This window comes from Phacochoerus africanus, chromosome 10 (genome assembly GCF_016906955.1).
Source record: "Phacochoerus africanus isolate WHEZ1 chromosome 10, ROS_Pafr_v1, whole genome shotgun sequence".
Lineage (NCBI taxonomy): Eukaryota > Metazoa > Chordata > Mammalia > Artiodactyla > Suidae > Phacochoerus > Phacochoerus africanus.
In genome coordinates this window covers 78,618,350-78,631,131 of record NC_062553.1, presented here as the reverse complement: position 1 = coordinate 78,631,131, position 12,782 = coordinate 78,618,350, and the positions used below count along the sequence as shown (strand labels likewise).

The following is a 12,782-nucleotide window of genomic DNA, read 5'->3' as shown; positions in this document are numbered from 1 at the left end:
GTCGCAAAAGATTTCATAAAAGATATGGCATTTGAGCAGGACCTTGTCTTTGTGGCACGTGTTGGGCTTCTATAGGTGGAAAGGTCTTTCCATCTGGCCGTCAATATCATGGTTTTCCATCACAGTCACTGCCTAGGTGGGTTATACGGACTGTAGGATTACTGGACATAGCAATAAGGTTTTTTGCTGAATAACAAACTTCCCCATAAATCATTCTGTGGATCAGTTGAGCAGGTCTCCTGCTCTGGGCTGCCTCAGTGGGAGCATAAGGTCCAGTGTGGTGTCACTCACCTGCCTGCCAGTTGATTGACTGCCAGATGGGATAACAGATATGGTTTGGTCACGTGCCTTTCACCATCTGGTGGGCAAATGTGTGCTTCAGGTGATGGTGGATATAGGATTCCCCAAAGTAGCCAGAGGAAGGACAGGCTCCCGACGCCAAGCACTTTCTAGGTCTCTGCTGGCCTCACATTTTTTGACTGATGTCCCATTGGCCAGATGAAGTCAAACAGCTAAGTCTGGGATAAATGTGGGACATTAAGTGTGTACATAGAGGTGAATAATGTGTGGCTATTTTTACAGTCCCAATGTGCCCCGGCTGGTTGCAGTGATGACCTCTTTGGAGAACTAGTCAAGTGTAGAGGGTGGTGTGTCTTGATTGCAGGTAATCCTAGGGCCAGTTACAGCAGAGTCCTCCTCCTAGGTGAACCCAAGTTGAGAGCAATTGGAAAAGGGTAGCCAGGTTCAGTTGTAGAGGACTGTGTGCTCACAACTCCCTCTAGCGTTTCCACTTGCCAGTGCAGCCTGGGAATTTTTTCTTTGACTTTGCTTTTTACATTTTAACAGAAGTGAGATTCAGATTGAATAGTATGTATCTATTTTGACTTGTTACCCTGTGGAGAGGAGCTTCTTTGTGGGATCTAGAGATAAGCCTAGATTAAAAGCAGTAAAACTACATTTTGAAAGCTGCTGCTTCAGACATTATGTTCAGAAGCTGGTCCTACTTCTAACAGCTTGCTTTTGGAAATGTCTTCCCTCTTTCAGACAATGTTGTGATAAAAGAGAATCAGTTATGTAAAATGCTAGTTATAGAAGTGTCTTCACAGCATACAGAGATATTCTGCATAGATTTTATAATTTTTTTTTTGTCTTGCCTTTTCTAGGGCTGCACCCGTGGCATACGGAGGTTACCAGGCTAGGGGTTGAATCGGAGCTACAGCCGCCAGCCTACACCAGGGCCACAGCAACACGGGATCTGAGCCGTGTCTGTGATCTACATCACAGCTCACGGCAACGCCAGCTCCTTAACCCACTGAGTGGGGCCAGGAATTGAACCCACATCCTCAGGGATACTAGCCAGGTTCGTTACCACTAAGTCACAACAGAACTCCCCCAAAGCTTTTTAATTACAGCTATAACTTGGAATCAACAGTTTCAGCTTCTTTAACTGTAGTGTCTCTCATTCTTCTTTCAGGATTTTCAGGCTTTAGTCTCAGACTGACATGTATTCTCTTTCCAGCCTTTTCAACACAAGATTCATTGTTCCTGAGAAGGATGTTGATTTTTCAGAGGCAACTAAAAGTTTAGTTATTGTCTAAGCACATCTGTTCCGAGGGTTGCTGACCACAAGTGATATTTGTCTGACTCTACTGAGATATTTGATGTTTCTCTTAAATACACACACACACACACACAGACACACACGCCTCTAAGTGAAATGTTGGCACATCATTTGTAAAATAGCTCACAACATTTTTCAGGTTACCTCGTCTGACCTTTAACCACTTGGCAGTGGGAAGAGTGCACGCACATTCTTGCTATTTCAGGTTTTTCTTCATGAACCTTTTCAGACATACAACACTATACTGTTTGAAAATTTAAAAGTGTCTGAAGCATCTTGGCCAGATTGCAGAGTATAAATGTGTTAGTAAATCCAGGGTAGGTTTAATCAGAGAGGCTTTTATTATGTGACTGCTGAGAAGGCTGAGTTCTTTCAGCGCTGTTCTGGTGAGGACAGCCCGAGACTTCCTAGGCTTTTGCAGTTCACAGCATGGGGTCCTAAGGGTGCCCTTCTAATTGCCGGCACATCCTGGGATTTTTGGTTGGCTCAGGCTGTTTTGTCAAGAGCCTAAATCATGTGGACACACCCCAACATTTTAGCTGTTTGTTAACAAAAGCCATACGTGAGCTATTTGAGATTTCAGAAAAATAGTGAAAGGGAGATGAGTGCAGTCATAGAGCGGGAAGACTGAAAAGAACGATTCTGGAAATGGGTGGTTTTTTTTTTTTTTTTTTTCTGTCTTTTTACAGCCACATAGAAGGCATATGGAAGCTCCCAGGCTAGGGGTCAAATCGGAGCTACAGCTGCTGGCGTACACCACAGCCACAGCAAAGTGGGATTCGAGCCACATCTGTGACCTACTCCACAGCTCATGGCAACGCTGGATTCTTAACCACTGAGCGAGGTCGGGGATTGAACCCATATCCTTAAGGATGCTAGTCGGGTTCATTACTGCTGAGCCACTATGGGAACTCCATATGGGTGCTTTTTTCTATCTTCTTCTAACATTGTCTCCTGGGGTCCTCTGATTTGCTAAAAATTTCTATAAAGCCCCATTGTGTTCTTAGGTGCATCCTTTACTCATTTTCAAGGAGAGGTGAGCTGAGTTTTCTCAATAGAGATGTACAGTAAAAAGGAAAGGAAACTACTTAAACACCTAGAAAGAAAGAGTCTGTGCTCACTCAAGAAGCTCCTTTCTCAGGAGAGTGGATGGGGGCATCTCTTGCCTTGCCCTGTCACCGAACCTGACTTGTGCTGCTCCGTGTGCCACATGACCCAGATGTATGGACCAGCAATGTCGATTCCACTGGGTTTGGTTTGGTGTCATGGCTGGTCACAAAGCTCACAAATGCTACTCTTTTCCCCCAAGCAGCTACCTCATCACACAGCCCCAGGATCTTCCTCTGGACACTGGCCTGAACCCTCTCTTTCTAGGGACACCCCCCTTGCCTTTACACACCCTAGGGGGTGGGTAGCATGAGCAGGCCCCTGTCCTGAAAGCTGGGTGGGGTCTTGCAGGATCCCCCTGAGCAGTGAGGAGGCTGCAGGTGTCCGTCAGGATCTCAAAATGTTCCACACTTGCCAGGGGAGACTGAACTTCCGCTCCCAAGTTTTGATCTAGATTCTAGCAGCCTATCCAGAATTTTCCACTAGGGTTTTGTGATGGCCTAGAAGGGCAGTGACTTTGTTCTCACTCTGGCCATTGGTGTGTCCACCAAATGAAGGGGCTCTGTGGCTGTGGAGATGTCCAGCTTCCTGAATTTTCCCGTCAGTGTTTCCATGTTTCCATGGCACCATCCATGGAAAGCCAAGTCGTCATTCGTTAGGCACCAGCTGTGTTTGCAGGTGCACCTTTTTTGGGGGGGCGAGGGGGATGGGGAGGGCAGGTAGGCCCAGGGTGGGGAGGGATGCCCACCTAGGGGTGGCGAGGCAGGTTTGCATCAGCCTGTGCGGTTCTAGTTGGTGTCCTTGGATGGACCTCTCTCTCAGACTGAGCTTCAGTGAAAGTCAAGTTCCGTTGGGGAGCCAATTATGCCGTGAACACTGTGTTCAGGTTCTGAACTCCTTGTGACTTTTTCACATGATGCCTGCTTTGCTGATCTTTGGTTGCTTTATTGGAAAGAGTGGAAAGAGGAAGAGCAAGGAGATCTGGTTCAGATTTGCTGCTTTTCTGCTCTTATTACCATGAGAGATGAAGTAAGGGCAGATGCTGAGCTTGTTTGTTTGTTTTATGAAATGAGGCTTTACATTATTTGTGCCATTGGGGGGCAAATATATATTTAAAAATTGATCATTTTAAGCATTTTTAGGCATACAGTTTAAGTATTAGGTGGTATTAAGTACATTCACAATGTTGTGCAACCATCACCACCACCCATCTCTGGAATATCTCATCTTCCCACACTGAATCCCTGTACCCACGAAACACATTTCTTGCATCATTTGTCCTTTTCTCTCTCTCCCTCTCTTTGTCTCCCCCCCTTTCTCCCCCCCGCCCTTTTTTTTTTTCTTTTGATTCCCAGGCCCATGGAATTATTCTTTGGGTCAGTGGCTAAAGGGGGAGGGTGTCATTCCCAAGGCAGGTGAGATCCACAGCTGAGACATGAAAACACCCCAGCCAGAGGGGATGATTCCTCTCTCCCCTCTTCCCATGAGCATCTTGTGTGAAAGCCATCTGGTGATCCTGACTCTTCTTCCATTTCTTTGTCACTGACAGTGAGAACAACCTCCAGGAAGACCTCTTTGACCAGATCCTGGCTGGGAAGCTCGAGTTCCCAGCCCCCTACTGGGACAATATCACCGACTCAGCAAAGGTACCCGTCCTGGCTTGTTTCTGGGGGTTGCATCCTGTCCAGGGGGCCTCACCTGTCAGGTGGGGACATCACAGCTCTTGGTGCTAAGCTCCGGGTCTGTCTTGACTTTTGATGTGGGGTCTTCTTTAAGTTCATTCCACAGTGTTATCTCTGAAATGCTTAACCAAATTCTGAAAGCTGAGTTGGCTGCCCGCCTTCCCAGTTTGCTGCACCAGCCTCCCATGCTCCTCTAAGCCCTAAATGTTCGTTCTTTCATTTCTTCGAGAAACATGGGACCGACACCCATCAGACTATAGGGATGGACTTTTGAGACACGCTGAATTGGCCAAAAGGAGCAGCACCGCATGTCTGCACTGTGGAATGATGATAATGAGCAGAACTCTTAGGAGGGAACATCTTGGTTTAAAGTACATTCAGGAGAGAGTTTGTCTCGCTGCCGCCGACTCAGGCAGCTGGGTCAGTGTAACTGCGTCTTAGGCACAGGCAGTGGCGGCTGAGCCACTGTGTTGGCTGTTCCATGCAGTTCTTGGTGCCAACTCAGATTTTTGTATTTATGCTGGATCACACCCTTTTGTCTCCTCAATCATTGTCTTCATTTCTTTCCAGGAACTGATCAGTCAAATGCTTCAGGTAAACGTTGAAGCACGGTGCACTGCGGGACAAATCCTGAGTCACCCCTGGGTGTCAGTAAGTGCTCACGTTCCCAGGGACCCCACACCTCTGTGCCCTGTGGCCCTTGCGCAGGCAGGGTCCTGCATCCCAGTTCCATGGCAGATTACATGTCTCTGTTCTCCAGTGAGCAAGTAGCACGAAGGGAGCTCTCTGGGAGGAAGAGGTTGGCACTGAACTCTGGCTCTGTGAGTTACCTGGTGAGCCACTGTCCCTCTCTGGGCCTCAGGGTCCTGGTCTGTGAGACGAAGGGTTCAGGCAGGATGCTCTCCAAGGAGCTTTTGCCTTCTGTTGCCCTGGGGTTTACATGAGAGCTTTCAGGATTTGCCTGGAGTGAGCATGTGACAGATCTCTGTCTTCATGGCCTGGACTCCCAAGAGGGCTCTTGCTGTGGGTAGGGGCTGTGTCATGTTGCCAGAGCTGCCTTGAGCTTGGGTGGTGCCTCAGGTTTGGGGTAAACATAGCCCACAAAACAGCAACAACACGAAAATCTGCATCTCCCTCAGTGCTGGAGGTCCTGGGAGAGCGACATTAATTCAAGGGCTTTGGCCGACTTCGGGGCCCACCTTGTGCATCTCTGCTGCCCCCACTGTCCCACGTGCTCTGACAGCTCTGTTCAAAGTCTCTGGGTCCTGCTAAGTGACTTGGCTCTTGGACCACGTAGCTGAGATGCCATATTTTTTTTTTTTTTTTTAATGAGCAATGAAGACTAACAGCTATCCCTATTCTTTTTTTTTTTTTTTTTGTCTTTTGTCTTTTTAGGGCCACACCCACGGCATATGGAGATTCCCAGGCTAGGGGTCAAATCCCAGAGGCACAGCAACGCCAGATCCAAGCCACGTTCGTGACTTGCAGCACAGCTCACAGCAGTGCCAGATCCTCAACCCACTGAGTGAGGCTGGGGATGGAACCCGAAACCTCATGGTTCCTAGTCGGATTCATTTCCACTGCGCCAGGATGGGAACTCCTGCTATCTCCAGTCTTGATTAAAATGATACACTGTTTACTCATTTTGATGTTTCCATGGGAGGGATCTGTACTAAATTAGGTGGCACTGGTGCTGTGGGGGAGGGTCTCAGAACCCTGAAGTCTGTCCTTCTTGTGCCACCAGGCCCTCTGCCCCTCCTTGGCCTGCTCCAGACCTAAGGAGGGAGCGAGTGGTAGAAGGGCTTTCCGAGGGCAGGGGACTGCCAAATAACAGTGATTAATTTTCGAAGGTCGTCATTCTCCTGACCTTGTGACCGAGGGGAGCCCATTTAGGAAGAGATGGTGGTGCGTGACCATGAAGGAAGAGATGACCCTGGCAGTTCCCGTCGTGGCACAGTGGTTAACGAATCCCACTAGGAACCATGAGGTTGCGGGTTCGATCCCTGCCCTTGCTCAGTGGGTTAATGATCCGGCGTTGCCGTGAGCTGTGGTATAGGTTGCAGATTTGGCTCAGATCCCGTGTTGTTGTGGCTCTGGCGTAGGCTGGTGGCTACAGCTCTGATTTGACTTCTAGCCTGGGAACCTCCATATGCCGCAGAAGCGGCCCAAGAAATGTCAAAAAGACAAAAAAAAAAAAAAAAAGAGATGACTCTGAAGTGAATGTCACAATCCATGTATTTGATTCTCTTCTGTAGGATGATGCCTCCCAGGAGAATAACATGCAAGCTGAAGTGACAGGTAAACTAAAACAGCACTTTACTAACGCGCTCCCCAAACAGAGCAGCACCACCAGTGGGGTCTCCGTTATCATGGTAAGTCAAACACGTGCTTCCGCCCGTGGGAAGGGGCCTTGTCTGGCCCGACTGCTCAGCCCATATTGAATCTTAGTAGCCAGGTGCTTCCCTCCCGTGGCAGCGGGCACCTTCCATTTTCCTCTCACTCCAGGAACGGCTTGGCATTCAAGGAGCACCCGTGCAGCCAACTTCCAGATCCCTAGTCCTAGGGTAAGAGGTTGTGCAGGTCCCAGCAAGGCCAGGCTGACGGGCCCCTGGCCAGGGAGCTCTGGCCTCTTCTCCTGGGCTCCCGGCCCCCCAGGCAGCTGCTTCTGTCCTCAGCTTTGCTTTCCCGCCTGGAGGGGGGTTCCCAAGCCCATGTGGTAACTCCCTGAATACCCAGGGCCTCACAGAGATGCTCTGAGCTATGAACTACTACTCTTTGGGACTTGGGATAAGAAACAGCCAGAATTAGGCAAATTTGCAGCTTTTAAAAGAAAAGAACAAGGAAAAAAAAATCAGTTTTTTAACAGGGTTGGTAAAATTTTATGAGATGTCAGTAACAATGATGCCCATATTTTTTCAGATCTTGCCTCTTCCAAAATGTTATTAAGGCAGCTTACTTAAATCCATAAATACAGCAAATGAAAAGTGGCCTTAAAGTAAGTTCAGCAAACGGGAGAAGGAGGCAGAAAAAATTAAATTGAGCCAGAAGTGTGGTCAGTACACCCAACAGCAGCTGTCCAGACCCGAGTCCTTGTCCACCCAGGGCCGCAAAGCCACCCCCGCCCCCATGCGTCCCCACCTGCTGCGGTGCCGTGTCCAGGGCACCAGGTCCTCAGCCGTGACCTCTCTTCGGCCCACACCATTCACAGGATGAGGGGGCGGGCGAGGCCTGCTTCCCAGAGCCAGAGGTCAGGCTCTCCAAGGAGGCCTGCTCACAGTGGGGATCTGCGGCCCACGGGGTCCCCAGAGCCTGGCAGTGAGCCATGGACTGTCTCCCCAGCTCCACCCTCTGACCTCTAGACAGGCCCTCACCGTCTGGAGTGGTTCAGTTCCTACCTACCATGGAGAACAGTTGCTTGTCTCCCGGGGCGCTGTAGCCCCTACCCGCACGTGGGTCCCGATAGACGCTGGAGGGAAGGTCTTGATCCTGATGAGCGTGGAACGCGTGGTGTGGCCTGGAGCCTCCACCACCGTCCTGACACTGCCAGCCTCTCCTCCCCCAGGGGCTGCATTTAGTTGGCTGCCCTCTGTCCCGTCCTCTCCTGGGACGTGTGGTCTCCCCAGACCCCAGGCTGGACCACGCAACGGGCTCCTGATGTGCTCCTGGGGGTGCTCGGCGCCAAGGCAGCGGGAGGGCCTCTTGAGGTGTGGTTTTCCTGGCGTTTCACCAGGGCTCTGCTGAGCCTGAGAACGTCAGCTTCGTCACAGACTTGCAGCTTAAGCCCTTTCAACAGAACCACCCCACCTGAGCCCGCAGAGGGCGAAGGGCTTCACGTGGTTCATTCCTGAGTGCCAGCGCTGCCCACAGGGAGTCACGGCCCTGCTGCCAGCAGCAGGGTGAGTGGACATTTAGAAACATTGAAAATTGGCAACAGGTAATCAAAAACCTTAAGCGTCATTTGTTAGAAGCACAAGGGAATAACCACATGTGAACTTGGCCGCATGGTCTCCTGGAGGAAGACCCTTCATGGGATGTGCGGAGCGTTCCACCCTGGTTCCCTGGGTCACCTCTGACTCCCAGCCCTGATGGCAGGGGATGGCCTGAGGCCCGGGGCCCGCCAAGTTTCTGGAATGATTGGCCCTTCTGCCACGTGGCCCAGTCTGGGCAAGGACCTCTGGGCCCTCAGACAGAACCTCCGTCATACAGTTTACAAATGGCCTTTTCCATTTGCTGATGCAGTTGAGCCATTAGGTTTCAAACTCCTGAGCGTTCACAAGATGTTTGCGCGAAGGAACAGGGCTTTCTTCTGCGTAATTCCAGCGGTGACTGTGCACGTGTGTGTTCACGTGTGTGTTCAGTGTCATCTTGGGCATGTCGTTAGGGCTCCATCTAACCCCACGTTCCCTCCACAGCTCTGCAGCTCCTTACTGGGGGGAGGCGCTGACTGACGTCAGGGTGCTCCCATCCCTCGGGGGAGATCAACAAAGCCTGTCTCTCTGGAGATAACCGTTCTCCTGGGCCAAAGAGCTGGCCTGTGACTTTTGGCTTGTCCCCCGCAAGCAACAGCCATCTGGCCTCCATGAGCTTGTTGTCCTCATCCCCGCCCAGCCAAGCACCTGGCCTGCGGCATGGCCGTGTGGGGGTAGCTTCTGTGTCGTCACCCTTGCCCTCTTCACCATTACTGTGTGTCTGTGTATTCTGCCCTTGGGAACAGTTTCAAGTGTTCCTTTAAAAGTCACTATTCACAAAGGCCTCTCCCGGGTATTTATGTGGTCTCTTAACAGACGTACATGAGGTGCAGGTGGTTGCCTGCAGATACAGGTAGTAGTGGCGACCACATACACAGGTTCTGAGGCGGAATCCTCTTAGACAGAGCCTTACTCTCTGTTGCCACCCCCAGTGTCCCCTCCCCCCAAATTGGAGCCTAAGGCTCCAGTGAAAAAATGATAGGATAGGATAGGAAAGGTCAGTGACAGTGCAAGAAAGTAAAGTTGATGCTCTTGTCTGCATTTTGTTTGACAGTTTGATTTGACAGTTTGAGAGACACTTCAAAGTTTCATTCTGGGCCCCGTTGAAACTCTGGGGATCCTGAAGCAGAATTCTGGTATTCAACAAGCTGTGCTTGACTGGAGCAGTCTCTAATTCTCAGCCCCTTTTAAATCTGCATGCCTCTCTTAGACTTTGACACTGGCCTCCAGCTCTCAGCTTCTTGCGGGGGCAGGTCTCCTGCACCTACTGACGCCCGTTTCAGCCAAGCACACTCTCGGAAACTTGACCTAAAACTTCTCAGCTTGCCACATTGCCTGCCTTCCCAGACCAGAAGCTGGCGAGCGCCCAGGAGGACTCCAGGAGTTCTCCTGCTAGAGGCGATTTGCCCTTTAGGTGACAAAGCAGCTTGTGGGGAATGATGGCATATGGATGGGAAGCTTTGGGAAGGCTGTTGTTCTTTCCCCAGATACACTGCCAAAGATGCACCTGCATCAATAAGACAGTGTAGAGTCAGCGAGGCTTTGGGACAACAGAAGGGTATCGGGTAGGACTTGGGTTAAGACAGGCCTGTGGTTGCACTGGCCTTTTTTTCGATGCTTCGGGGAGGATAGGGCATCTGCAGGGGTTCCCTGCCAAGCCCAGTGGCCTCGCTGCAGCTGGGAACTGGACGAGGCCTCTCTTGGCGGGTAAAGGCCTTAGGAGAAACCCCTTCTTGTTGCATTTTGTAGCCTGGTAGCCACCTGGAGAAAGGATGGATTCAAAAGGAGTGCTTCCCCACACGGGGTTTGCTGCTTCTTTCAAGGGGAAGTGGGGAAGGACTGGGGCTTAGTTTAAGGTAGACAAAACTGTCTCGGTCGTGTTGCTTCTGTTGAAAGTAAGTCTGGTTTCTGTCCCTGCTTCTCTCCTCCCTCCTCTTGCCTCTCCCGCCGCCTGCATTGCTTCCCTCTGACTAGGTCCACGGCGAGGGTACGTACTAACTGCACGGCCATGCTTCTTTCCGCTGCACACACTCGTCCTTGACGGGAAGGGAAGAGGAGAAATAATTGCGGGGCTGTTGGTTTCTTCCACCCGGGGGACATTTTATGGTAGAAAAATGTGAATGCCTCATCACTCCGTTTTCAGTGTTTTCGCTGAGGGCCGGCCTGGCCTCTGCTCATACTTGGACCTTGGAAGCCTGTTAAAGAGCGATGCTGAGTTTCCCATTTGACTTTTCCACAGTTACCTCTCTTCCGTGTAATGGAACTTGTCCTTGGCAATGACCAAGGGCTCAGCTTGAGGCAGGAAGGGCCTGTAGAGGATGCTGTTGACATCGAGTGCCCTGAAGGCAGCGGCACATGCATCCAAGGAAGCCCCACTGTTGTTCACATTTTCTCCAGACTTTTTTTTTTCTTCAGTCAGAGTACAGAAAAAATTGGTGGTGCCTTTTCCCCTCAAAGTGGGTAGATTACAAAATAACTTCTGTGGCCCATGTGCCTTTTAGCTAAAGGTGCCTGAGAACTGAAAGCTCCCCACATTTAGAAAACCCAGTGATAGGGTAGTGAGCATCCTACCTGAAAGCCAGCCCGAAAAGGAAGACAAAGCCCAGGCCCACCTGCCAGGCTAGGGTCAGAAAGCAGGGCGGCTCCTGTGCTCCCACAGCACAGGAGAAACCCACGCGGGAGGAGAGCAGGGGCCGTGGTGGAGGCCGGAAGCCTAATGCTGCCTCATGGATTCCAAGGCTTTCAAAGATTATGGAGCCTCAGGGGTTAGCGGAAGGGGTCACCTCCAATCCCTGGTGGGGTCCTTGTATGGAAAAGTTAGTTAAGGCCTCGCACTCTCATGAGGTTTGCTTTTTGTCCAGGACTCTCCTGGGTTCCAAGGCCTGAGAGAAGCGGTGGGAAGCTGTGTGGAGCGGGGACGGTCACGGTCCCGGCGTCCAGGGCAGGAGGAGCAGAGGCCGTGCCTGGGGCCGGGGGTGGAGGGCTGGCCCGGGACTTCTGCGGGGGCGCTGGGCGTTATTTCTCCTCTCCCGCTCTCGCCTGCATGCTCTCACCCTGCTCGCGCTGGCGGCTCCGGCCAGTGGGCTAACGTCCTGTCCCCTGTCTCGCTGCTCTGTCCTCAGAACACGGCTCTAGATAAGGAGGGCCAGATCTTCGGCAGCAAGCTCGGCGCCGAGGGCAGCCGGCCCGGGCAGGAGCCCCCCGCGTCCCGGGAGTCGCCCCCGCGCCCCTGCTCTCCCGCCGCCGCCTCGGGTGGCGAGCGGCCGGGGACCTGGCGCCGCCACCGCGACTGATTCACCAACATCTGGCCCGGGTCTGGAGGGGCCTGTGCACGCAGGCAGCTTGGGGACCGGTCCTCAGAGTGGCTTCTTTTAAAACCCGTCTTTTCAGTTCGGTGGACATTTGACAGCGTCACCAGGAGGATGTTGCAACTTTTATCCGGCATCGAGTGCATTTTTATAGAAACACTTTGGATGAACCTCGACCTCTCCCTTATTTAAGCAACTCGGAGGGCTCCCTTTTTCCTACAGACAGCTTGGAACAGCGAGTGTCCCTCTGGTGGGCAGGCTTCTGGCCGCAGGACCGGGCCCTCGGCTCCGGAGCTCTCCCAGGATGATAGTGCCTACTACGTCCTTGTGCAGGGACCAGCCGCACGCTTCCTTCTCCAGGTCCCGCTGCAGGCAGAGCAGGACCAACCGGTAGCCCCAGGAGCCATCAGAGCCTCTTCCTCCACCTGCTTCTCACCTGCAGTGACAGAAACACCGAGGGAGCCTGGGCACAGTCAGGCTGCGTGGGAAGGTGCCTGCATCCTCTGTTATTAACCTTCTGGAAGGCTGCTGGCAGTTTTTCCTCTTTTCCCCCACCCTGCTCTTTTTAATGACGATTGTACATAATCAGTGTATTTGTTTTACCTGCTCATCTTCTAAAACAGGTGGGTCTGTAGTTCATTGTCATTGTTAGACTTTTGCACCCTTACAAGTGTATCCAACCTATAATAAACTCTTCCTTCTTGAGAAAAACTCATCAGGGTGAGCAGAGGTTCCTGCGTGGTTGTTTTACAGAGGATGTGTGGTCAAAGCAACACCTCCTTGGCCAGGAGGTTCAGGAAGGTGCCAGTGTCTGCTTGTGTGAGGTCTAGGGGCCACGACGAGGGAGAGAGACGCTTGGGAAGGACACACGGAGGTGTGTTCTGGTGGAAGTGTAGTTGGTAACAGGTGCAGAAACTCACACAACAAAAGCTCAAAAATCAATAAAGATGATTAGAGCACAACAGAGGACTTTAATGGAACCAGTGACAGGAAGGTCAGGGTTTACTGAAAATGGGGAGTTGGGGCACCTGCTCTGGACTGTCTCTGTCTGTCTTGCTCAGAGATTGCGCCGTCTTCAGTGTATTTTGGCTCTTGG

At 51.5% G+C, this 12,782-nt stretch overlaps 1 protein-coding gene across 9 annotated transcripts in view; it reads left to right on the top strand.

The window, feature by feature from the left end:
- Positions 1-12,401, top strand: part of DCLK2 (doublecortin like kinase 2) — a 164,212-nt gene extending 151,811 nt beyond the window's left edge. For 4 of the 9 annotated variants that reach the window (XM_047798284.1, XM_047798283.1, XM_047798282.1 and 1 more), the window contains 4 exons: positions 4,278-4,374; positions 4,981-5,061; positions 6,666-6,782; positions 11,501-12,401. In XM_047798284.1, the coding sequence (XP_047654240.1) occupies positions 4,278-4,374; positions 4,981-5,061; positions 6,666-6,782; positions 11,501-11,671 (466 nt within the window). In that variant the 3' untranslated portion in view covers positions 11,672-12,401. Of the gene's footprint in view, positions 1-4,277; positions 4,375-4,980; positions 5,062-6,665 lie in introns of all 9 variants that reach the window. The other 5 variants (XM_047798289.1, XM_047798288.1, XR_007137430.1 and 2 more) reach the window with 4 other exon arrangements.
- Positions 12,402-12,782: the final 381 nt, after the last annotated feature.